The sequence below is a fragment of the Dama dama genome, chromosome 11, assembly GCF_033118175.1.
Source record: "Dama dama isolate Ldn47 chromosome 11, ASM3311817v1, whole genome shotgun sequence".
Classification (NCBI taxonomy): domain Eukaryota; kingdom Metazoa; phylum Chordata; class Mammalia; order Artiodactyla; family Cervidae; genus Dama; species Dama dama.
The window spans coordinates 30,887,734-30,915,634 of NC_083691.1; the positions used below are offsets into that span (position 1 = coordinate 30,887,734).

General features: G+C 37.8%; 1 protein-coding gene across 3 annotated transcripts in view; it reads right to left on the minus strand.

Moving 5' to 3' along the window:
• The window catches only part of ITSN2 (intersectin 2), a 121,359-nt gene that overhangs the window by 73,317 nt on the left and 20,141 nt on the right, over window positions 1–27,901 (minus strand). For all 3 annotated transcript variants that reach the window (XM_061154905.1, XM_061154906.1, XM_061154907.1), the window contains 11 exons: window positions 20,868–20,931; window positions 12,705–12,797; window positions 9,457–9,520; window positions 8,552–8,715; window positions 6,692–6,898; window positions 6,466–6,562; window positions 5,264–5,403; window positions 2,448–2,511; window positions 1,751–1,888; window positions 1,202–1,287; window positions 241–503 (listed from right to left, as the gene is read on the minus strand). In XM_061154905.1, coding sequence (XP_061010888.1) covers window positions 241–503; window positions 1,202–1,287; window positions 1,751–1,888; window positions 2,448–2,511; window positions 5,264–5,403; window positions 6,466–6,562; window positions 6,692–6,898; window positions 8,552–8,715; window positions 9,457–9,520; window positions 12,705–12,797; window positions 20,868–20,898 — 1,347 coding nt within the window. In that variant the 5' untranslated portion in view covers window positions 20,899–20,931. Of the gene's footprint in view, window positions 1–240; window positions 504–1,201; window positions 1,288–1,750; window positions 1,889–2,447; window positions 2,512–5,263; window positions 5,404–6,465; window positions 6,563–6,691; window positions 6,899–8,551; window positions 8,716–9,456; window positions 9,521–12,704; window positions 12,798–20,867; window positions 20,932–27,901 lie in introns of those variants that run through there.

Below are 27,901 nucleotides of genomic sequence, written 5' to 3' on the forward strand. Positions count from 1 at the left end.
TTGAGATACCACCTGCAGATATGCTTTCTCTACCAGCTGTTAGCCCTGGAAACCCTTCATAAGCAAGGACCCTCTTGCCTTCACAGGGGAAGGAAGATTCAGATTCATACAGGGTAAGAATGAATGAATGAGGCTGAGAAAAATTACAACAAAAAGTACCATTTTTTATCAAATGAAATGTAGCCACTTATTAAAGGAAATGATTTCCCTGGAAATAAAATAACTTAAAAAAAAAATAACCTCTCGTCTTTCTATCTCTTTTCTCCTTTCTTCTTCCCGTTGTCGCTCCAATTCCCTCTGCTTCTCCAAGCGTTTTTCTAATTCAAGTTGTTTCTTCCATTCTTGCTCTTGTAGCTCTCTCTGTTTTCGTTCCCATTCTTCCTTTTCTTTCTGGGCTTTGCGCTCTGCCTCCCTCTGCTGCTGCTCCATCATGGCCTGGCGTCGCTTCTCCAGTTCCATGTTGCCCCGCTCATAGTTGGCTTTCCGCTTGTCCTCGAATGTAACTGAATAAGGTATAGCATAAGCACTCTTCAGCATGAAGCACCTACCAAACCTGTAATCTGGTTTCAATATCCTCATGCCTTGTGGTCATGTGAATGCAATTTCTCTTTGGATACTTCTAAGGATAATCTTAACTCAAATGTAAATAATACAATATTTATTTTCTTATAAGAATATTCATTTTGGGAAAAAACTCATTCTAGGAAAAACAAATCACTAAGTTTGAGTCTGTCTAAGAGAAAAATAATTTTACTATTCCTGCCAATAAAAATACTTTTCAATTTTTTTCTCAGCATTTTCTTCAAGGATAACCAAAATTATATGGCTCTATATTTGTTATATGCCCTAACTTTTTAGTATTTTTAAATATATACACATGTACATTTTCAACCAGTATTTAAACTTTTAAAGCTCAAGATTTCATCATAAAGCTTGCTGTAATGCTTTTTCCAAAAGTGGGAAACACTTTAAATTGGACATCTAATACATACACTCTTGCCAAATATATACACCAGTCTCCTCTTCTCCAATTTGACTGTCTTAATTTTATTGACGTAAAAATCCATCCTATTCATCAAATAGTTTCTCATATAGCATTTAATATATTAAGAAAGTTAAAATTCTAAATATTCATTTCTACTTCACAGTAAAATTTAAGAGCATTCACTATAAAATATACAACTTGGACATCCAATGTTACCTGGTAATTTTTTCTGAGGTTCCTCTTCTTGCGTTTTCTGATATGAAGGCAGAGTTCCGTTAATGGAATCAATTTGCTTTCCTCCTCTAAGAAAGGCAAACAACAAATAAATTTAGCGTTATGAGATCTGAGAATTTTAGACCAGACTATATAGACTACCAACGACTACAGCAATTTAATATTTAGCATATAATATTAAAGATATTTAAAACAGTATGGTCTATAGTTACACTGTACAGCAGTACATGAAGTATCAAACCAGACAGATCGGGATTCAGATCATGGTTCGACCAGTTATTATTCTTGGGTAAATTTATTCTTAATCTCTTTAGGCATCAGTTTCCTTACCTATAATGTGGTGAAAGCACATACGTACTTCTAAAATCTACCCTCTTATCAGTGTAACTCACTAAGTACCAAAATCAAATGGCAATGTAAATGCTTCGTTTTCCACAAAAGTAGAGCAGAGACCTCAGGAAATCCCAGAGTAAAAGTCTTGTCTGCCAAACATGATTGCAACAACACCCCTTAACCTTCAGAGACACTCACCTAAAAGATGGAGGGACAAGCTCAGGAGGTAAAGCCAGTGGCAATGGCTGTCCAGCTTTGGCCATATCAGTGAGGTGCATTGCAAGGATGAACTCCTCAGCTTTCAGCTGTCCATCACCATCAATGTCAGCCAGAGTCCTAAAGAAAGTATAAAATTTCACAACTTAGAAAGCCTATTTAGAGTAAAGTATTTTCAGAAGAGTTCAATCTTTTAATTTTTAAAGCAAGAGTAATGACAGAAAAGCAGCTGGGTTAATATATTGTAGTGAAAAGTACATACAGAAAAGTGAGCTAATTTTTGCCCTTAATTTCCATATCACCAAAGAGAGGGAAGAAACTTTGAAATGAAAAGGGAAATATTTCCTTCAAAAAGGTAGCTTGTCTTGGTTCATGGTTAATTCACTTATCAAATCACCTCAAGCTCTACACTGAAAATGAGATATTCTCTAATTCTCCACAGAAGGTATTACATAAAAGCAAACAAGTTTTACTTGTAAAATAATTAAATGCCAAATTCTCAAGGGTAACATTTTACAAAGCAATTTTATTTGCTTGCACGTTTGCATTAAATGTTACACAGTTGCTTTTGTGAACATTTTTGAGTCACAAACATTTACAGAAATGACTTCTTTCTTATGTCTAATTAAAAATCATACAGAATGTCTAGTTAAAAATCATAATTAATGGGCAAACTCACCATATAGTAGCTAGCTGAGTTTGAGAAAGATTTGACTGAAGAAGAGCATTTCTAGCTTGAAAACCTGATTTAGTGGGGAAAAAAATACATAAAAGAAGATTCTTTAGCCTCTTAAAGTCACGCAAACTTAAATAGCTGTACTCGTGAAATAACACTGCTGCTATCCTGGGATTTTATCATGCAAGAGGCACTGAGCATTCAGTAGTCATCAAAATAAACACATCCCCTGGACCAAGGAGTTTAAAATCTACAGTCAGTAGAAGAAAGTGCTCCCATGTCCTTCTAGAAGATAATGGTCCCCACAAGTGACTAACACAAAGGACTAAGCCAGTATTAACGGCCAAGCTCCCAAGCACAGCTTTGCTGAGCATTTTCAGATTTGCTCTTATTTCTCTCATCATTTGTCTCTACTCTTCCTCTTATAAATAACGTGTAAATCATTTTTCAAGGATCTGTCCTGGGCACTCCATTCTCTCTGTGAGAGAGAATTCTCTCTCATATCCATTCTCTCATATGCATTTCTGTGACTAAACAGCACCTGGAAGCAGAGGATTCCTAAATGTACATCCACAGCCCAAGCCTCTCCTTTAAGTTTAGACGTTTACATCCAATTGAAAAATTTATGTATTTCATAAGCATATCAAACTGAGTACACACAAAATCACTCTTTCAATCTCCAACGAGGCCTCTCTTCCTAATCTTCACCCCATTCTTCTCTATGAATGGTATTAAAGGCCATCCAGTAGCTCAAGCCAGAAATCAGAGTCCCCTCTTAACCCTCCCTGTCCTGTACAAGCAGGCGCAACATCGAGTCCTACAGTTCCACATCACTGTATGTCTAGGTCCTTCTCACCTGTGAAGTCAAAATCTAACGTCACCTTCTCAGAAAGGCCTTCTCTGTCCACTCTACCATTCAATATATTTCCTGCTTCTATCTTTTATATCTCATAACAATCTGTAATGTAACATTTATTTGCTTGTTTACCTGTTTGTCTGTTTCCCCTATTATGCCAAGTTCTATGAAGACAAAAGCCTTGACTGCTGTATCCATTAATGTATAACTCATGCCTAGTACCTAGAGGCTTAATAAATATTTGCAAAAGTAATGAATAAAATTGTAACCCAAAGTTTCCCTCTATCTTAGCTGCAATGGGGGCTTACTTATATGAGAGCACCTGATAATAAAGACAGATGACATTCACTGAATGCTTACTATGTATGGGAAACTGTTCAACTTCTTTTCTCTCCTTCAGTGAGACAAAACAAAAACATGTTTCCGTAACAGGCTCCTGATCTTCAATGAATATATTCCAGAACAGAAAATCCCCCTTGGCTTCAGAGGAAGCCTGGTGAGCCTGTCTGCGGCTTTTTGACCATGATGAATCTGGAGGCTTCTCTGGTGAAGGCCTCCTAGTTGGTAGAGCAGGTGCCACACCTCCCACTCTCAGGTGCATAAGCCACAAGCGCCGGAACAGCCAGCCCTACCCTGCGTCCAGCCTGAGTCAAGGGGCATCCGAACAACCCCACACAGAAGACACACAACTGCCAGCTCTTCCTCAGCAACCACTTGCACTGCAAAGCCAGCACAGATGCTGCTAAAGCCACTGCTTCACTCAACTTTAAACACAAAGATCTGGATAATCAAAGCAACATATTCTATATGGAATAGACTCAAATATACCACATATTGTGACAAGCAATCAAATGTTTATATTATGTAACTTTAAAATCTTTTCCATTCTTTTTTAATAGAAACCGCACACAGGAAATACACTGGAAGTAGCTTACAGCCTCACTCAATTAATTAATAATACTCAATAGACTTCAAACAAGATGTGAGATTTGAGGAGGTTTTTTTTATGTTAAAGGAAGATTCTTTCACCATGTTTTTTACAATGTCAACCTCTGCTATAGGGCAAAGTGACTCAGTTATATACATACATACATTCTTTTTCAGTATCCTTTTCCATTACGGTTTATCACAGGATACTGAATATGACTGTGAAATACATTAGGATGTTGTTGTTTATCCATGTAGTAGTTTGCATCTACCAACCCTAAACTCCCAATCTATCCCTCCCCTTACCCTCCATCTTCTCAGCAACCCTCTGTTCTCTATGTCTCTGCGTCTGTTTCCATTTTGTAGACAGGTTCATTTGTGCCATATTTTAGATTCCACATATAAGTGATATCATATCTGATAAAGCTCTACTATAAATACTTACTTTACTCTATCTAAACTCTAAGTCGTTGCTGAGTGAGGAGAGACGGGTCAGTGAGAAGACCGGAATTCTACTTGCCTAGTGTCCTCTGTTTACGTCCACTTCACCATCCTCAATTAGTGAATTTGGGTGTTTGTTACAGCATGGACTCAAATGTCCCAGGGGGATCTCAGGTTATCTCAGTTTTATAGCTACACTTGGGGTGGAGCATTAAAGGGTGAACAGTGTTCAGGTGAGGCGTTTGGAAGGACAAGCAGAGAAAGACCCGATGAGGAAGGAAACTCTCACAGAAACTGAGGCTTAGTGTCACACTCTGGTCACATGAGGACAAGGAAGATGAGGTCTAACTTTCTCAAGGGAGAGGTCTTCTTTTCAAAACATTGGGTGTGTATCTGTGTGTTTAACTTGATTATAAGAACTTTGAACTATTACATAACTTAACCATTATTTGTATTTATCAAATGACTGCTACTTTTTTTTGGATGTTCAAATTTTCAATGAGCTACAAAATACAACTTCAAATAAAAGCTCTTCAATAGAAGTCCATAGAAAATCATAACTTTCTCACATTCTTAAGCACAGTATGCCACTTACCTGAGAGGTATCCACTCATGCTTTTGTCAAGACTATTAAATTTTTGCCGATATTTTAATCTTGAAGGCTGAGGAACTGCCCACTCTGAGGTCCCAGTCTTGGGTGAGTTCCCTGGGAGGGAAGCAGTTGAGGAAGTTGAGCTGTAACAAAATTTATTTTAAATTTTTGTTATTAAATAAAATACATTTAAACTTTATAAGTCAGAGACAATAAGAATCCTACCTTCTGTAATATAACAATAATTGCTTTTGTATTTGATACTGAAAAAACAATCTATCCTTATGGTACTTTAGGAAAGTAAATACCATATGAAGTTTCAAACTACCATATACCAAATACCTATCATGTGCCAGGCCCCACACAGTGCTAGGGCCTTTATAAATATTATGTCTAATCCCCATGACAAATTTAAAAGATATTATTATTTCCATCTTTCATATGGGCAAACTACAGCTCAGCGATGTTGAGAAAAACAAAGTTACACAATCAGTGAGTGTTTAAGCAAGGATACAGACATTGTTTTTCTGGGTCATTGTTTTAAAGAGTATTATTGTGATTTATACAAGGAGTGATGAATGAACATTGATGCTTTTGTGCCTTCTGAAATTTAAAGGATGCTCAATTAGTAGTTTTTGCTCAAGAAATAATGTGTAATGATCATGAGATGTTTTGAGAAATTTTTGAAAGGAAAAATATATAGTTTGGGGCAAAAAACTGAATGATTAAAATATAGCAGGATATTTTTAGTTTATATAAAACAAAATTTTCAGAAGTAAAATACCACAGAGTTAATAATTCTAAAAATAAAATTATTTTATGTGAATTACAAATAGTAAATTTATCTATAGTATTTACATTTGGTCATTAGAAAGTAAAAGCTGGATAAGCTCCAAGTTTAAAAAACAAACAGTCATTTGTTAAATGTGCCTTTGTTTGTTGTTTAGTCACTAAGTTGCATCCAACTCTTTTGCAACCCTATGGACTGTATGTAGCCCACCAGGTTCCTCTGTCCATGAGATTTCCCAGGCAAGAACACTGGAGTGGGTTGCCATTTTCTTCTTCAGGGGATCTTCTTGACTCAGGTATCAAAAACCTGTCTCCCCTGCACTGGAGGTGGATTAGGCAAATTCTCTACCACTGAGCCACCTGGGAAGCCCTTCTTAATTAAAGCCTAAGAAGTTGAAAATTTTAAGTATTCATACCTACTAGATCCTAAATCAATCAGAGACTGGGCTTTCTGTATATTAGCACCACCAAATCCTCCCATCATCAGACTGTAAGATGACGTATGAGGCAATGCTAAAAAAAAGAAAAAGGTTCACATTAAACAATTTCACAAAGTATGAAAAAAAATCTGTATCTACTGGGATGCAAATATAACAGTTTCTTCACATAAAAATACTGACTCATTAGACACAAAGCACTTACTTGAAGAAGAATAAGGAATGGATAAAGGCTGAATGAGACTGGCGGTTCCATTTGGTAATGATGAAGTGCTAACAGAAGGCACTAGGGGAGCAGGCATCATTAGGGGAGGGAGGGTGGTCCCTGAAGTCGCCGAGGACAAGGGTGTTGCTATGGGTGCAACTGGAGGCAATGACTGAGGAATGGACAGATTGGGCATGCTTCCCATTCCTAAGGACAAAACAGAACACATTTTCTGGTGCTGGTAAACCAATTATAAAACACAGGACAGAAAACAAATTTACAGTACAGTGAACAGCTGCTATGTTACAGAAACACTGTGGGCAAACTATCAATAGATTTAAAAACTTCATTAAAGCAAGCTGGATCCAGCAGTGTAGGAGGTAAACTACTGCTTTTAATATCAATATTCTGACCTGTGTGAACTGAGGCAATGTCTATTAAGAAGTTAAAATTCTTTTCTAGTATCATGAATAAAACTAAGTAGGCCTTTTCTAACTACCCATTAGTATCCTCAATGAGAGAATGTATCACCTGATTAAACGTGGGTTTTTGTATAGCGATAATAAATACAGTGCTGTTGAGTTCACACACACACACATACACACACACACACACACTCCTCCCTCCCCCGCAAAGGATGTTCTAAATTCTACATACTTAAGGAGACCCATTTATGCATACACATTATGTGCAGGAAAAAAAGCATGCCATCTGTTTCACTTTTCTTATATGCAACACACGTATGGATTCAAGGAGAATTCTTTAAAAGGGACAAAGTGATGACTCATTTGTTTACTAACTCCAGAATACAAAGTATACTATATTAATATGATTACACAATGATTTGATATTTATCTCTAGAATTCACTGCAAGAGTGAAAGAATTTAGCATTTTAAGATCTAACATCTGGAGTGGAAGACCATGGTTCAGATATAAAGAGATTCTACTTGAACGTTCCAATGAGTGCTCCTCACAAATAATTAGTGAGATAATGGCTAATCAAAATTAATGGAAAACTGGTGATCTCAGATGAATATGTAAATTAATTAGTACAAAGTTTCCAACTTTTAGCCCTAAATTTGGCTGGCAAATTAACCTTTAAAGAAATTTCTACTAATGTATAATTTAAAATTACTCCCCAAATTAAACTATTTTGAATTTAAATTGTTCATATTTTTTGTTATGCATACAAAGTATAGAGGAAACTAAGTAAGAATAGTATTTAGGATCAGCTATGACTAGCAGGATCATATAATCTATCATCCAACTGGGAATTACGAAAGGGGTGGGAGAAGGCGAGGGTGGGAAGTTTCGAGAGAACAGCATCGAAACATGTATATTATCTAGGATGAAACAGATCATCAGCCCAGGTTGGAAGCATGAGACAAGTGCTTGGGCCTGGTGCACTGGGAAGACCCAGAGGGATGGGTGGAGAGGGAGGTGGGAGGGGGGGATCGGGATGGGGAACACATGTGGATCCATGGCTGATTGATGTCAATGTGTGACAGGAACCACTACAATACTGTAAAGTAATTAGCCTCCAACTAATAAAAATAAATAGAAAAAAAAAATAAAGATGAGATATCAACTTGCAAAAAAAAAAGAAAAAGAAAGGGAGCACAAACCAGACTAGATGTCAGAACAACAGGCATAAATCACACTGTCCCTGGGAAACTGGGACACATGGACTCCCGAGCTATGACAGCGAACTTAACATTTCTAATCTCAGACATGAAAGTTAACTTGGGAGTCTGGGGACTGTCATTTTATGCCAACAAATCCTTTTCTGATTCTCAAACATTATGCTTACGAATCAAGTTTAACTATCAAATATATTGACTAAATTAAGAAACACATACCAAAACGAGCAGAAATTAACGGAGAGAACATAGGAGGTTGTTTCATAATAGGAGGAAGAACCACGGGCAACTGTTGGCCTTGAAGCTTTAGTTTGATGAGTTTCATAGCTATAGAGAACTCTTGTTGATCCATCTTCCCATCCTTGTTCAGGTCTGATAAAGCCCTAAAAGGATGATGAGGCCGGTGGATTGTTACATAGGATCAGCATTACTTTTGTAAATAACATCACATTTACATGTAGATAATCACTTAATTAAATGTGAGTGTATATGTACAACAAAAAGCTAAAACCTGTACAATAATATTGACCAAAAACAGTATCTAATAAAATACTATGGGTCTATATAGACTCTAGATACCTTTGGGATGAATTCCTCTGGTCCAAATGTAAAGAAATTATACAAGAGTATAATCATTCTAAACAATTTGTTCAAGTATTTACCAAATGCCTGCTAAGTGCCTGGCCCTCTGCCAGGCATGGGAATGGAGAGAAGGTTGGAATAGGGGTTGATGTTTACTGTAAATACATTAGAAAACCAAAACCTTAGATATTATAAAGAATAATTTCTTTAAGGTAGGAACAAGGGAAGGGTGAGCTAATCTGAGGTTTAAAGATGATGAAATAACTACAAAATAACATAATGAAGTTGGAGACTTGCCAAATTACAAAGAAGTGTTTTTCAACAGAAATGTATACATCTCCTTTCTTTACAAATTCTAAGGAAATTAGAACTTTGTACTACAGAACAAAACCCCAACAGATTTTCAGTCAGTTACTCACTAAAATTTATTTTCTAAAAAGCTGAATACTCTTACTTATTAACAACAACTACAGGTAAAAACAACTTTATGTTAACACTAAGTATTAAAAAGTTAAGTTCATCTACAAAAGAACACATTTTACCATATTTCAGCTAAAACGGGAGCCGGCAGGCCTGACTGCAAGAAAAAGGTACGGGCTTGATCACCTGAAGGCAATAAAAACAAAATAATCAAACAATGCATTAGCAAATGGAATTACTTTGATGTCTCTGAATAACAAAAATGCCCACTAGTAACAATTCTGTTGATTTATTTTAATTCCAATTATTAAAGAAAAATTATTTATATTACTTTAATAAGACAGGAGGTTTTAAAACAAAAATGTCACAACTGAAATATATGCATTAATGAAACGTAAGTGATGAAAGATCACATTATTCATCTTAGTTTTCCCACATAATTGGGGTCTTACTTGATAATAATCCTATCTTGTAAAATTTATAGCTAAAAGCACTATTCCCCAGAAGAGTTCTAAATAAAAAAACACCAGGTTTGGGGAAGGTACTCCTCATGGGCATTTGAAAATCCTGTATCTCCTGCTGTGTAAGCCAAGAACATAAGTTCCTAACAGCTCTCTGCCTGGATCATTTCTCAGAACTGGGTTTGCTGTGAGTAGTTTTGAGGAAGGAGGTAATGTTTTCCACTGGGACAGAGAACAAGTTTGCTTTCTGCTTGCTAAAACATGATGGGTTCCCTGAGGCTGAGTGTCCTCTTCTTTAACATAACCATGGCATGTACAGCATCCTTCTGGGCTCTCCTCATGGCCCCTATATGAACCAGGGGACAACGGAAACGGACAGAAATGTGCCAATACTCGGGCTGCCAACTGTGCTGTTACAAAGAGTGTCCTGGGTCTCTGACTTAGGAATTCCGGGTATTCTGCCAGCATTCAAGAGACAGTAACAGACCAAATTATTACCTTGTAAGCAGGGTAATCAAATCTCTACCGGGAGACAAGTTAAGGTAGTTATTATTACAGAAGTACAAATAACATTAAACTATAATGGTTGAGCCAGATAATCACGATGGTGTGATCACTCACCTCGAGCCACACATCCTGGAATGTGAAGTCAAGTGGGCCTTAGGAAGCATCACTACAAACAAAGCTAGTGGAAGTGACAGAATTCCAGTTGTGCTATTTCAAATTCTAAAAGATGATGCTGTGAAAGTGCTGCACTCAATATGTCAGCAAATTTGGAAAACTCAGCAGTGGCCACAGGACTGGAAAAGATCGGTTTTCATTCCAATCCCAAAGAAAGGCAACACCAAAGAATGCTCAAACTACCGTACAATTGCACTCATCTCACATGCTAGTAAAGTAATGCTCAAAATTCCCCAAGCCACGCTTCAGCAATATGTGAACCATGAACTTCCAGATGTTCAAGCTGGTTTTCAAAAAGGCAGACGAACCAGAGATCAAATTGCCAACATCTGCTGGATCATCGAAAAAGCAAGAGAGTTCCAGAAAAACATCTATTTCTGCTTTATTGACTATGCCAAAGCCTTTGACTCTGTGGATCACAATAAACTGGAAAATTCGGAAAGAGATGGGAATACCAGACCACCTGACCTGCCTCTTGAGAAACCTATATGCAGGTCAGGAAGCAACAGTTAGAACTGGACATGGAATAACAGACTGGTTCCAAATAGGAAAAGGAGTACGTCAAGACTGTATATTGTCACCCTGCTTATTTAACTTATATGCAGAGCACATCATGAGAAACACTGGGCGGGAGGAAGCACAAGCTGGAATCAAGATTGCCAGGAGAAATATCAATAACCTCAGATATGCAGATGACACCACCCTTATGGCAGAAAGTGAAGAAGAACTAAAGAGCCTCTTGATGAAAGTGAAAGAGGAGAGTGAAAAAGTTGGCTTAAAGCTCCACATTCAGAAAACTAAGATCATGGCATCCGGTCCCATCACTTCATGGCAAATAGATGGGGAAACAGTGGCTGACGTTATTTTTTGGGGCTCCAAAATCACTGCAGATGGTGATTGTAGCCATGAAATTAAAAGATGCTTACTCCTTGGAAGGAAAGTGATGACCAACCTAGACAGCATATTAAAAGGCAGAGACATTACTTTGCCAAAAAAGGTCCGTCTAGTCAAGGCTATGGTTTTTCCAGTAGTCATGTACGGATGTGAGAGTTGGACTATAAAGAAAGCTGAGTGCAGAAGAATTGATGCTTTTGAACTGTGGTGTTGGAGAAGACTCTTGAGAGTCCCTTGGACTGCAAGGAGAGCCAACCAGTCCATCCTAAAGGAAATCAGTCCTGGGTGTTCATTGGAAGGACTGATGTTGAAGCTGAAACTCCAATACTTTGGCCACCTGATGTGAAGAGCTGACTCATTTGAAAAGACCCTGATGTTGGGAAAGATTGAAAGCAGGAGGAGAAGGGGACGACAGAGGATGAGATGGTTAGATGGCATCACCGACTCAATGGACATGAGTTTGGGTAAACTCTCAGAGTTGGTGATGGACAGGGAGGCCTGGCGTGCTGTGGTTCATGGGGTCGCAAAGAGTCAGACACGACTGAGCGACTGAACTGAACTGATAATGGTTGAGAGGATGAATTCCAAAGTCAGACTGAAAGGTTTCCAAGCCCTGGTATTGTTCAGTTGCTAAGTTGTATCTGACTCATTGTGACCTGATGGACTATAGTACCCCACACCAAGCTCCTCTCCACTATCTTGGGGAGTTTGCTCAAACTGATGTCCATTGAGTTGGTGATGCTATCTAACCATCTCATCTTCTGCCACCTTCTTCTTTTGCCTTCAGTGTTCCCCATCATCAGGGTCTTTTCCAGTAAGTCTGTTCTTTGCATTAGTTGGCCAAAGTACTAGAGTTTCAGCTTCAGCATCAGTCCTTCCAATGTATATTCAGGGTTAATTTCCTTTATGATTGACTGGTTTGATCTCTTTGTTGTCCAAGGAACTCTCAAGAGTCTTCTCCAGCACCACAATTCAAGAGTATCAATCTCTGGAGCTCAGCCTTCTTTATGGTCTAACTCTCAGATCCATACACGACCACACTCAGTAGTGTCCGACTCTTTGCCAATGCTGTGGACTGTAGCCCACCAGGCTCCTCTGTCCATGGAATTCTCAAGGCATGAACACTGGAGTGGGTAGCCATTCCCTTCTCCAGGGGATCCTCCTGACCCAGGGATCGAACCCAGGTCTCCTCCATTGTAGGCAGATTCTTTACTGTCTGAGCCACCATGGAACTTATCATTAAATAGTACAAATTGATGGCAGTCAAATTAAAACTAATTATAAGATATTTCATGAAGGGGAGCATAAATCGCAAATAAAATAAGAACACAAACCTGTTATGTAACCTCCTGAAGGTTTGAGGTTATCAAACTGCTTGTCATGCTTAGTCCGTTCTTCAGAGGTAATAGCCCACATGTTTGGCCCTCCTAAAACATAAATGAAAGACAAAGATATTATACTGCATATATGAGAATGCTTAAATACAATTCCATAATGTAAACATGAATCACAAATGTTCCTTTAATGACAGTCCTAATACTGGAGTGACACAAAGAAGAAAGCTCTATTCATAACCGTACCTAGTATGGTCCTGAGGCTTTTCACTCATCACCCAATTAACATCTACTTGAACAACTGCTGTGTACCACTCACTGGATAGGGCAACAAGCTAAATGCTGGAAATAAAAAGATGAATAAAGTATTGTTCCATCCTCAAGGAAGTCTTACTCTAGAAAATGACTATCAACGCTTACAATGTTAACCTGTGAAGCATCCTAAGCAAAAACATATACAAAAAGCTGTGCTAATCCTGAGTCAGAAGCATCAGTGATGAGCTAACAGGAAAGGTCAGACTGAGGCAGAGCCTTGAAGATTGGCTTGAATTTTGCCATGTGAAGAGGCGAGATAAGGGTATTTCACACAACAAGGTCAGAGGATGAGGAGTCAAGGCATGTTCCAGACACTGCACTGAGCAGACTGATAGCTAAAGCGCCACATGAGTGTGGGAAAGAGGTTAAGAAAGAGGTTAAGAAGGCCTGGCTTTAAAGGGTCTTAAATAGCACCCTTAGCTGACCTTTAGCCTGGAAGTTACGGAGTGTCCTCTGATACATTTTAAAGTAACCTCCTTATTTGAAATCCTTTTAGACTCACAGGAAAGTTGCAAAGATAGTACGGAGCCTGCACCCAATTTCCATTAAGTTAACAATTTACACAACCATAGTATATTTGTCAAAACACATAAATTAGGACTGGTATACTATTACTAGCTAAACTAAATACCTCCACCAGCAGGGCTAGCTAGTAAACCCCAACAAATTAGACTCTGGGCACTGGAAACAGCACAAATCTTTGTTACTGAAGATTCTGCCAAGTGGAAGCTTTGGCAAAGGGAAGTAGCCTCCTCTGCGTCTGAATGCTTGATCTACGCAGGCCCAGTGGTGACTCTCCGGCCTGAGACTCCCATTTGGGGGTGGGTCAAACAAACTTCACAACTAACAAGGTGAGAAGGACCCTCAGAAGCCTTACTTGTCAAACAGAAATGGCGTATTCAAGAACAGAAGACAGCCTGGCCCCAAAGGCCTTTTGGCTTCACATGAAAAGGTGGCAGCAAATTCGCTAAGGGGAAACTTTATTCCTACTCCACTGTCTGAAGCAAAGCTACTGGATCAATGAAATTCCCTGAAATGCCACAGCCTGGTTCACTTATGGGTCACAGCAGCTGGAGTTCTGACAATGTCCATTGGGCTGCCATGACTCTTCAGCCTCAGAGCTAAGCAGAACCAAAACAAGACACATTTTCTTCAGTGGACAGAACTCAGATTCTTGAAATGTTGCCAACGGCCCAGCTGTTTGATTTGCCACTTGGAAAATTACAACTGACAAATTAAAGATACCCTCTTTGGGGCTGCAAAATGGAAACAAATTTTAATTGCTAATTGAATAGTCTGGGTCACTACCAATGGCAAGGGCCCATTCTCTAACTTAGACCGAAATCAAGATTCTGATGAAGTCTGACTCTGTTTCTGAGGCAGAGGATACCAATGCATGCCAGACTTAAGGATTCCTGTCTGGGGAGGGGGTCTCATTACACAGGGCACTACCCTCTTTTTGGCTCTTGGCAGATGGACTACATCAAACTTTTGATTGCCCTCTAGGGTTACTGGTGGTTCTTCAAACTGTCGACACTTTTTAGGTTACCAATCAGTCTGCTATGTCCATACTAGCATGGCCCTTAAAACAAACCTGTGTCATGACTTTATCTTTCTGGTCTATCAGTACTCTGATGCTAATGAATCATTTATCATAAAAAACTGTTCACAATGCACTGATCGAGGCTGAGTCCACTTTCATAACCTCCTCCTGGTTCATACTCCTTATTCAGCTTGGCCACTGAATGTGCTGTCCCGAGAAAGGGATCATTAATGTCCCTTAGCTGTTTCCTGGCTAATGATCAGGACTAAAGGGGTTGGGGGAGGGGTCACAGGCGAATACAAGTCTTAATGTGAAAGTTGAGGATTCTACCCTGATGGTTCTTGGACATGATGCATTTCTATTTCTCCTAGAAACAACTGTGGACAGACTGGTTGGTATATCCTTCATATGGTAGCTCAGCTGAATAGGAACCTAAAGGATTCGAAGCTAATTCTGGTTAGGGTTTACAAAAATGTCCCTGTCCCTCTTGCGACTAACCCTTCTGGATCACTAGAAAACAGTGAAGCTAAAGCAAAACAGTACACCTAAATCTTGTGGCAGTGGAGAGCCCCAAGCAGCATCTAGAGAAAAATACCTTAGATCCCAGAAACACCGGAGGGGAGAAGCATGACTTTTTCTCTTTCAGAGCTGGCCCGGGAGTCTTCTTCCCCAAGGAGGATGCCCTGGTGAGGCACTCCTAAACTGCTGGAAGCACCTTACGAAGTATGTAACTCTGAGTCTGCCATCCCCCTCCAGATGGCTTTGACTGGTCCACTCTCAGTCTTAGGCAGGCCCTGCGCACCTGATTCCCAGGAGTATGGACTTCTCTGTACACAAAACAAAACCTTAGGACCCACGAGGAGGTTGGTACTGTATCTGTATCTCACAAAAGGAAATTCTTACAAACCCCATATATCAATATATAGTATTTGTCTTTCCCATCCTATGACACGTTCCCTTTACTTGGGCTGCCATTCACATAACCCTCTTCCATTTCAAACTTTACCTTTCAAGGTCCAGGGCATGGGTCATTTTGTCTAGGAGGTCTCTGACACCTGCAGGTCAGATTAATTGCTTCCTCCTCTAGATTCTCAAGGGACTTCACCATGCTTCTATAGGGCACTTACAAAGGTTCTATAATTGTTTTCTATCCATCTGTTCTACCACACAATGAGTCCTTGGAGGACAAGAGCTTTGTGTGTTTATCTTTCTATCCTCAGAACCAGCAGAATATTACAGAGCACACACTTAAAATTGACTGAGGAAAAAATATCTAAAAAAATCAGAAGGAGTAAAAAAAAAGCCAGAGAGGCAAGATCATGATTCAGGAAAAGACAAATTCATTTACAAATCTTCCTGGTGTCTATCCTTCACATATAGCTATATTGGCCCACTGAGGAGGTCTTTAAAGCTATATATTCAAGAAGCACCGACTCACTGGAAAAGATAATGATGCTGGGAAAGGCTGAAGGCAAAGGAGAAGGGGATGGCAGAGGATGAGATGAGACAGCATCACTGACTCAAAGGACATGAATTTGAGTAAACTCTGGGAGACAGTGGAGGACAGAGGAGCCTGGTGTGCTGCAGTCCGTGTGGTTGCAAACAGTCGGACACAACTTAGCAACAGAACACAAAAAATTCAACATGGCTAACAGTCATCTATACTTCACTTCTGATTACCCTTCCAGTTTACTCAGTTTCTACCAATAAGAAACCAAGTATATTTAGGTATGTAAACTCACACATGTTTGCTGACTATAGTCCATAAAAATCTGCTTTACAAAGTTGTTTCCTCAGGCTTGCAGGATCTCAGTTCCCTGACCAGGGATTGAACCTGAGCCACAACAGTAAAAGTGCCAAGTCCTAACCACTGGGACACCAGGCAAGTCCCTGTTTAACTCTAATCTTAAACCTTGTCTTTACGAGAAGATATTTATAGATTAAAAAAAAAAAACACACAGTCATTTGGGGCTAAGAAATATTAGATCAAATCCATCTAGTGTTTAAAATTATAGTAGGCACCTATATTTCAGTGACATACATTCCTGGAAACAACTGTATACACTCGTCAAAACTCATCAAACTGTATAAAAAAGGGTGGATTATACCTCAATAAATCCAACTTAAAACAAAAATATAACACATCAAACACATGCCTGTCACATGACGTGTGCTCAGTAAATTAGTTTCCTTACTCAATCCCAGGGTTTCCCTTGTGGCTCAGCTGGTAAAGAATCCGCTTGCAATGTGGGAGACCTGGGTTCAATCCCTGGGTTGGGGAGATTTCCTAGAGAAGGGAACGGCTACCCACTCCAGTATTCTGGCCTAGAGAATTCCATGGAATGTATAGACCATGGGTCGCAAAGAGTTGGACATGACTGAGTGACTTTCACTCACTCAATCCAATCCCAGGGAACAGCATAATTAGGCAGGAGGCAGAGAGTCAAAACCTTTCATAGGCTCTTTCTGTCATAAAGGTATTCTTGCCAGAAAGATACTGAATGTGACACTTTTTAGTCAGAAACCCTGACTATTTTAAGTTTGAACAGACTGGTTGGGGAAGTTTGAACGGTCTTGGCTCCACAAGCCAAGAGAGTCATACACAACGATCATGATTAAATATTGTCATGATTAATGTTACTAACAGAATAAAAATATTCTAAGTCAAATAAGAAGGAATAATTTTTAAGTAGTATTCAAATAATATTCAAATCTGGACACTAAAGCTATGAAATACATGTAATTCAAAGCCAATTTTGATCCAATTCTGGCTTTCTTATTTAGAATATGTACTAAAAGAACCTTCTAAAGAGTCAACAGCTTATTACTTTGAACTTCAAGTAAAGCATATCTTAATCTATATTTATTCATAAGTGTTACAGAAAGGCAGGAAAACCTAAGTTTTGGAGTCAATGTTTCCAATTATTTCCTTAAAAACCTAAAACCTTTTACATTCTCTGATGATTACTTTAGAAATATATTAAAATTCTATCTACTTCCCCCAACTCATCACTAAATTGAGAAAGTGGTATTTTCATAAAGATTTCTGTTGCTTAGTCTCATCTACTGGCTCTGACAAATACATTCTTATGGTCTATGTAGAAGGAAAAACACACGTTTACAGAACATCAGCTATATGCTAGACCCCATGCAGTAAGTAGTGTCATTCCTGTTTTACATCTACGTATACATACATATGCGTATGTACATATACACACAAAAATAAGTTCCACGTGGTTAAGCCACACAGCTGGGTAGTGGCAGAGCAGTATTCTAACACACAGTTCCGAGCATACATGATTCAGATAGGTTACATCCCACCTGTACACTGTAATAATTAAATGATATCAGAAACGGTCTTCACTGGTATATTTGTTCACTTCAAAATAATAATCAAATGATATACGTTGATCCAGTACTAAGTTAAATCTCTAAAACACAACTGGAATACTGGTCTAGATAGAACAAAAGCCTAACTGTAGGGACTTGAGTAATAAATGCTTGGGTTGTTACATACGCAGTTCAACACTACAGCTGATTCCAGGTCCAATGTTCAACAAAAATTTCTTAATTACATAAAGAGTAAAGAGCTCCAAAATTCTAAAAGGTAATAAATGAAAGGTTCTAAAAATAAAAATGGTATTTTTTCCCTCCTAAGTTACTAGCTGTTTCTTTTCTCTCCTTCTTCCTTCTCTCTTCCAGGTTTTAGACAGAACCACTGTCACGGGCTCCAAAATTTCATACTCACATAACCAGCCTTTAGTACCTCCACAGTTTTAAGGTTGAAACAAGCCACGACACACTACGATACCAACTGGCAGAACATGTATCCGAAGTGGCCTCTTGCCTATCACCTTATGGCTCATGTATCATGCCCTCTGTATTTATAATTTCATTACATTTCTGAAAAGCAGAAAGCAAACCTACCATGACTAAAACGGTTTTGGCAAGGATGACTCTGCTCATGCAGAAGACACCAGAAGTAAAATTGTAAGTGGTAAAAATATGATGCAATGATCTTTTAGTTCTGTAAGCAAATGGTAAGCACACAAAGAAAGAATACCTATTCAACAGAGCTATCTGAGATGTATCTGCACTGTCCAATATAGTAGCCACTAGCCGAGCACATGTGGTTCTCAGCACACTTGGCTGTGTGACTGAAAGAACTGAATTTTTAAATTTTACTTAATTATTAAACAGCCACATGTACTTAATGGCTACTGTATTAGACAATACAGCTCTAAGAACCAAAAAAGTCTTAAAAGTCTGTGGTCAGTCTCAGGATGATAAAGTAGACATGGCAAAATTTGAGGACTGTGTCAGAAATGTTTAGACAAACAGCTTGGTCCAGGGAGGGCAGTTAGAGACAAGTTCCAATAGCACTGGGCATCAAAAAAGTTTAACCCGATCTATGACTGAGAATGTATTGAAGGAGCAAACATTGCTCTTGAAGGTTTGTGCTATACATGGATGCTTCTTTCAATAAGATTTTAAACCCTGAACTGGACTCAGATATATATAAGATTATCTTCAATCCTCAGTTACTTTATAAAGTAAGTAGGAAGGTACTACAGTCTGCATTAGCTATCACTTCTTCAGAAGTTTAAAAAATTACTATCTTTATTCTTATATACTATTCCTAAATTGGAGAAGGAAACGGCAACCCACTCCAGTTTTCTTGCCTGGATAATCCCTTGGACAGAGGAGAATGTCAGGCTACAGTCCATGGGGTCACAAAGAGTTGGACACGACTTCAGCAACTGAGCATTCCTAAATTAATTGTCCAACATTTTAGACAATTATTCAAATAATCTCTTTTTGTTGCTGTTATTGGACATCTTGCTTGTTTCCAATATTTTACATATAATGGAATAAGCTACAAACTGATCTGTAAATGTTCAGAGAATGGGGAAAAAAAGAGAAAGACCAGGTCTACAATGATTTCTACTATGCTCATTTTGTTTATAAGCCTGCTTAACATGTAGGTTGAAGATTAAACAATGTATTTACAGCAAACTCCTTAGTATGTGGCATAGAAATTCTCAAATTTGAGTAAAGCACATTATTACCACAATTATTACCCTCATTCTAAACTTACATTTAACACTTATTAAGGAAAAAAAATTCATTTTAAGAAATAGTCCATGGCATCAAGTAATCTTTATAATCCCATACCATTTCCAGAGAAGGAGCAATGCTCACATCTGAAAAGGCAAAAAACAAAACAACAAAACCCTTATCTCAAGTCCATCCTTAAATGACAGCGTCCTACCATACATTAAAACTTATTTTAACTTTTTATGAAAATAATTCATTTTTTGAAAACTTTTCTAAATGTCACAAGATCAATCCTGAGTCTTAAAACTTAAGATATACAACATATATTTTCTTTATTAACAATGTACTGATTTGGCCCTATGATTGAAAACATTGAAAAAAAAAAAAAAGGAATTGATCAATTGGTAACATTAACACAATCCTATGTGAAGGCTTGGAATTATTGGTGATTTTTCCCTCCTTTTTCCCCTAGTGTTCTTTTCAATTACAGTTTTCAGTTCAAGTGTTAAAGAATTATTGACTGGACTCTTTATTTCCTTACATTTATAATTAGCTAATAAAATCTACCTCATAATTCAGAACTCAGCATCTTTAATTACCTTAGTAATTTAAAAACACAATGCATTTTCTCAATTATAAATGATACACACAGTAAAAAATACCTATTAAAGGTGGGTAATGTATATCTGAGAAACAAAATAAAATTTGAATCAGAAAAATACCTTTAAAAACTTTTTATTATTGAAATAACCTAAACATGTCCTCTAAAATGTTTCCTATTAAATAACTGTGTATAGGTATACACAAAACCCTTTATAAAAGGGAAAACAAACTAATTTTATACGTACATTAATAAATGACTCTTTACTGGTTTAGTCAGTTTACAATCATCTCATGCCATCAAAAACATCTTTAATATTATTCATTTATGGCACTATGCTTTCTGTCTTCCAGTTTTAGGCATTAAACACAATGGATGCTTAGGTTACTCTTAACTGCTCAAAGGCAAGCACACACTCCAGAAGATACTGCAGACCATGCTTATATTGAGCTTTGGGATTTACTGCATAATATTCTAATAGAAGACACACGCAGTGTTTTGAAATAAACTATCTAAATTCTTTCAACAAGAATACTTGAAATTTTGCATTTATAAATTTAAGGGAAAATATCTAAATGAATATTTTATAACTCCTATCCAAAATCTCATAACCACTTTATCTCACCACAAGCATCAAGCTACTTACCATTCATTGCGGTGGGAAACTGAGCCATCATGGTCCTGAATTTTCCTTGCTAACGCTTGGCCATCTGCAACATGAAAACATGGTGCCGTTAATAATACAAGGGCAGATCGCAGCTCAGCGCACCCGCTAAGCACCGGGAATGCCTGTCCCCTTCAGCTCACACTTCCAACAGAAAACAATGCAGAGCTTCGGCTGCTGCTGAACAGGCAGGATTTACAGTTGGGGAAGAGTAGAAGCTTTTGTTGGGTTAACGGTGCTGCCTTTAAAATAAAACCATTTAACAGAAAAAGTCATATTTAATGGTAAATACTGAATAAAGAACCTTTGGCATAAACCAATTTTGTAGAAACTAATTTGTGAAAGAGGAGGGTTGCTTCAACCAGCCAAGAATTTATTTCAGAGAAATTAACTCTATAAATTAATTGTACAATAACATAGGAAGTCATAATACTCTTCTCCTTCAAAAAAACAAACAAACAAAAAAAACTCGAGCAAGAAAAATATCCAAAATAAATGTAGCAGAGCTGTTTAATTCAGTTCTACAGGTTTATAAAAATGGACTAAAAGTAACTATTAAAATGTGTATGTTTATTTATACATAACAAAAGTACTAAGGAAATATTCTGCACTAGGAAGAGAAGGGAATTTGGAAATTAACAGCTCTGGGTTCAAATCCCAACTTTATTTTCCTAGCTGTGATCACAGAAGAGTTATTTAATCTTATAAAGTCTCAGATTTCTCATCTGTAAAAATAATTGACAGGAGTTTGTTTGTTTGTTTGTTTTTTAAGTATTAAACGTAACCCAATACACTGCCTGACACATTGTGGGTGTTTTTAAAATGACTTAAAAATGGTTTGCTGGGTGTCCAGGAAGGAAGAATATTAACTTTGAACCCTGAATTCATCATCTTACTACAAATAAATTCAAAATTTGTTCCAGGAAATCTTGAGGGTAGGACCAATTAGGGAGAGTGAAGACCTAGCAAATTCACAGTAATGCACTTAATTAAAACCATGGTTTATAACATTGTAGGAAAACACTACTATATTGAAAGACTGCTCAGTAACTCATCTATTTACCCAAATCATTCAAATACGAGTATTTTTAGAAGCCTGAGAAAAAAATGTTTGCACAAGCCATCTGAATAAAGAAGGCTTAAAGAGGTGTGCATTGTGGTAGAAGGTGTCCCCAGAGGAGCTGGTTGACTAGCTGCCAAGAAGTGTTACAAGGCACCTGTCCCAGTGAATGCATGGTGCTCAAGGGAAAGATGTATACAGGAAAGATGTACCTGTATAACCACCAAAGTCAGTCACACTAACAAAAAACTGGTATATAAAATCCAGTTTATTAACACACAATGAGTTTTAGTCTTCTGACTCCTAACTTTTCTGTATGTTGCCACGATATACCATCCTCCCTCTCAAAGTGCACTCTTTCTCTAGATGTTAGTAAGCTTCATTGCAATGGAACTTGGAACCTTTTACCACACTTAAGACTTCACCTGTCACTACAATCTTTTTAGGTAGGAGGAAATTTTACTCATGTACAAGTTGATTTTCTGACCTCTTTTCTCAAAGGTAATGTGAACTCTAGGTTTGGAGTTGCTTACCATACAGAAAAAAAAATATCTAAACTGTGGTGGGGTGGTCAAGAACTCCTAGAGGAGGTACTGTGTTGAGCTTCACAGGTGAGTAAGAATTAGTTATAGCTGTAATGCTAAGAATTTTGGACTTGAACCTATGGCTGACAAGTCTTAAAAGGTTTTATGGAGGGATACACTCCTATGTCACTTAAGACAGTCAATTGTGAAGAAAATGCCAAGCCTGCCACAGGGAGCTCAGTTAGACTATCTGGCACAGGTAAAAATGACATCTGGCAGCTGATCTAGAACCCTGGCAGCAGGAAGAGAGGGGAAGGGAGGAGAGGGAATGAACTGGAGGAACAACAAAGTGTTTACAATAGGTACAACTTCTATGAGCTATAAGAGACCATGGACTCCCAGAATTACAGTTTGTGACTGGATGAAGCATGGTGTCAGGAGCTAAATAAAGTGAACACAGAAGGAAGTTTCATAAATCAAGTTTTGACTACAACGTCTCCAAATATAGAAATTCTACAAACAACACTTTCACTTCCCCAATTTTAAATTATCACAAGTAATGTTAAACCAAAATAAGCCAAATCTTGCAAAGAAACTATTGACAGATATGCAGTAGCTAGGGCCCCTATTTTTATTAAGTTTCTGTGAGAAAATTTTTATATGTAGCAGAAATCCTCCAAAAGTATTACCTACAATGCATTTTATAACTGCATAAAAATGTGTGCATTACCAAAGACAGCTTGAAGGAAAAGCATAGGCTTACAAAGGACAAGGTATAGGATCCCATAGCCACAATGCCTTAATCAGTTAGATTTAGGTGTAAAAGTTTACAGATAATCTATCTAGGACGTCTGGCGAGTCATCATGTACTCTGAATACAACAAAATGCCACATAACAGATGCTCAATAATCACAAGTATAATCTTGAAATAAAACCAAAAAGTGAATCAAATGTGAACGGCAAGGAGGGCAGGCAAATCCCCTTAGGGAAGTGGAAGGTACTGGTATTATAGAATATTCTTCACCTGGTACATGGGGGTTAGCCACCTGTGCATGCAGGTATCACATTATTATATGTATGTATGTAACATCTGATTGACTGTGGTAACATCTGAATACAGTGGCATCATTTGTTGGAATCAATAAGCTTTTTTTTTTAACTTTATATATGCTATATTCAGGAATTTTAATACAAAATATGTTTGCCCAACTATATATGGATTGTTCAGATGACATCTTTTTAAGTTATATATGTGTGTATATATATTTCAGATTATTTTCTGTTAATAGTTCATTAAAAGATATTGAATATATATATACACTAAATCCTTGCTGCTTATCTATTTTATGTATAGCAGTTTGTATCTGTTAATCCCATACTCCTGATTTACCCCTACCTCCTCCGTTTCCACTTTGGTAACTGAAAGTTTGCTTTCTGTGTCTGTGAGTCTATTTGTTTTGTACATAGATTCATTTGTGTTTTTTTTTTTTTAGATTCCACATATAAGTGATATCATACAGTGTTTGCCTTTCTCTGCCTGATTGACTTCACTTAGTATAATATTCTCTAGGTCCATCCACAGAATCATTAAGCTTTTAAAGCCTACTATTTCATATTTGTTAGGTTTATACTAATTCTCTCTGACCTGCTGTAGAATAATTACTTTATCATCTATATTTGCAGAGAAATAGTAATTAAAACTTTGAAAAATGCAACAAATACATTTGATGTTTTAAAAAAATCAACAGTTTTACTTTATGTAATCATAATAGTTACCATTTACTAAATGCTTACTACAAATTCAGTACACTTTATTATCTATTTGTCATGCTCAATATTCATTGAGAATCTAAAATATTTCAGGTTCTGTACAAGGAGCTACACACATAGGAGTTGTTTACTAGGTGCCAGCCAGACAAAGCTAGGCACCTTTGATAATACTGGCAACCCTTGATAATACTGGCAAACCTCACATCATCCCTGCAGGACAGATGATACTGTGCCCATTTCACACATGAAGAAATGGGACGATTAAATTATTTGCCAAAATTCAGTTAAGTGATGAAGCCAGTAAGTGATGAAACCTGTTTAGTTCTAAAGTCCATGAACTTTCATTGGACTTTATCTGCCTTTTCCTCTCTTAAATGGGTATAATAATTAATGCTGGGTGGGTCACAGGTTCCTGCATGTACCAGATCAACTCATTCTTGCTACATTTATAATAAAACAAAGAAGAAAAACAAGCCAGCCAGAGACGCCTTCCAACACTCAGGCCTACATCAACCACATGCATAAATTAGGGAATGTTAATTATTTCTTCCCTCTTGGTATAACCCTTTGAGAGGAAGAAAGGGTGATCAGCATCTCCCCGGTTACAGGCCTGATGTCTGCTTCAGGCATGTATGACTGAAGTCAGCATCCAATAAACAGTGCTCTCTACTCTTCAAAACGGGTAACATATAATGATGGGCAATCTTGGCAGTTTGCAGCTATCATATAATTTGAACACTGTGTTAATTATCAATGGTTTCAGAATATTTACGTGGAGATTTTCCTGCTCATAATAAGTGGAGAACTGGCATTGTTTCCTTTTTAGAAACCAAGAAAACGTGTGGCAGATAACAGACATAATGCAAAGACCACCGCTTCATTTTAACATAATCCAAACACCATTTGGAGAATGTGGGAAATATATATTCATACTAAGGCAGAGAAAAGCAGAAATACTTGAATAGGAGTAGGCAATCCGTCTTCTTCAAAGGGTCAATAAGACACAGAAGGAAAAAAAAATAGCCATTATAAGTAAAAAGTAGTTCAATTAAGGTTGGATTTGTTTAGAAGCACAGAATTATAGAAGGAAACAATTACACTAATTAGTCTAAAACCCTCAATTTTCAAGACGGAAAAACGAAAAGAATTCCATGAGCTCATATAGCTAGTCAGTAGCAAAACTGGTCCCAGAAAGCACATTTCTTAGGTCCAATGCTTTATTTTTAAGCATCCCAATTTGCCTGATTCTATCACCTCAGACACTTTCTAGTTCTACAGATTCCCAGGCCTATCACTGGGAAATTGTGACTTAGTAAGGGGGTCATTACATGAATCAGGGCATGAACCTCCTAACATGGTGTTCCTGCCTTCCACAGAGCTACTAGCTCCACACCCACCCCCCCAACAACAACCACTAATGCCCTTCTCTTGCTTAAACTCCCCTACTGATTACAAGTTAAAGTCCAAACTTCATAGTACGCAATATGGCACCCTTCAAAATCCCACCCCAATTCTACTTTATCACATTCACCGCTGGACACGTCCCCTAGATTCAGATGTCCTAACTATACCAATCTTTCCTTTATCAGAGGGGCTTTTTTCACTCTCCTATTCCTCTGTAAAAAGCAGTTCCCCTCTGTCACATTCACCACACTTTCTTCTCATTCTTCAACCCCCAACTCGTATGTCACCTCTTCTTTGGAAGATTTCTGTCCTCTCAGGCAGCCAGTCATCATCTCCTAGGTATGCTCATAACACCTGTTCATCCCACAGTAACTTTACTTATCACACTGTATCCCAATTTCACATTTGTCTGTTTCACTTGTTCTGGACAGAGACCTTTTTTTATTTACCTCTATGCCTACTGCCTAAACCAGATCTCCCAGAGAAAATGCTCAATAAGTATTTGCTAAACAAATAAACTGGGTAAATGAATAAGATGGTTGAGATATGGAAAAAAATAAAAAAGCAAGGGAGGCATGGAGAAGAGTAATACTGAATTGAAAACATATACAGAAGAGAAACCGGTAAGAAAGCAGAGGAGGTTCCAAACTACTTCCCTGAAACCCTACAGGCATCAGAGCTATGCATCTTAGACAAAACTACCTTTTGTAATATGGACCTTCTTAATTTTTTTCTTCTTGTAAGTACACTTTTAGAGGTAAAGGTTTACTTCCCATTGAATTCTAAAGGCTTTTTATTGGAATGAAGAGAAAGCCTTGGGTTTCTCAACTATACTTTGAATCATGTTGATTAGTATAGATTTGACTGAAGGTCTGACATTCAAAAGCAAGATCATCAAGTTTCTGAAGGCATATTATATAATCTTTCTCCAGTGCCTCCTCCACTTCACGTGCTACATACATAAAAGGGAACTCTCTAAACTTGCTGATTAGTTGGGGAAAATGTTCTTTCCACATCTGATTTGCAAGGAGATCAAGGTCAGTTCCATGCAAGAATAATTAAAGCAAAATACCTACTTCTTTATAGTTCCTGCAGTAAGATGCCACACCTGTTCCCCATCTATTCATTCATTCTTTCTTTCATCCATATATTTATTCATTCAAACATGAACAATGAACTATAATAAAAGGATAAGAAGAATGCTATGTGAATCAAGAGGACAGAACTAACACTACTTGGGAGGTAAATCAAAGTACCGTACATATCACAAAGAAGGCAATTTTTTGTATAAGAATTATCTAGGGAACTCCCTGGCAGTCCAGTGGTTAGGATTCCAGGCTTTCACTGCCTAGATCCTGGATTCAATCCCTGGTCAGGTAACTAAGATACTGCAAGCCACACAGTGCAGCCAAAACACACACACACACACACAATTATCTAACATGAGGTCAGTGTTAAAGTAAGTGGGTTTAATGGGGCCCTTATAGTAAAATACATTGCACAGGTCTGTTGCCAGGCACTATTACAAAGAAAGAAGTATCTGAATCTAAGAGAAGGACTTGCTAAAAGAAGGAAAGAACACAGCCAGTAAAACAGCAGAGCCTTTCCTACTCAGAGAGTATAATCTGAGCGTGATGTGATTTCAAAGAACTCATTCTTGAAACTCAACAGTTTCAAATTGTGCACCTTACAGTTCTAGAAATTTCAAGGAGATACAGCAGAGCTGTTGAGGATACCAATTTTAATGAAAGTAGCTCTGTTTCTTGTGTTTTACATATTGAGGTTTCTCTATTTTATCTCATGATTTTTTTTTAAAGAGTTAGACACATACCTAATTCCTTTCCCTTTATTTAGAAACAATTAAAAAGAGGTCAAAGACAGGAAGTAACTTGCCACGATTTCAACTTAAGGAACAAAGTATGTCATGTTATTGATTCTGAACTTCACTACACAAGTCAAAGAGTGTCAATATTTAAAACATAGCATATAGGACTTTCCTGGTGGTCCAGGGGTTAAGATTCTGTGATCCCAATGCAAGGGGCACAGGTTTGATCCCTGGTCAGGGAACCAAGATCTTGCATGCTGCAGCCTCTCAAAATTAAAATAAATAAACAAACAAAACACAGTATGTATCCGACCTAGAGACCCAGATTTGGTAGCCCCCAGGGATTGGGAAGTTGTTGCCATGTCAATGAAGGACATTATCCAGGGTAAGTATATATAAGAAACAAGAGAAGAACCTGGTCTTTTAAGGGCA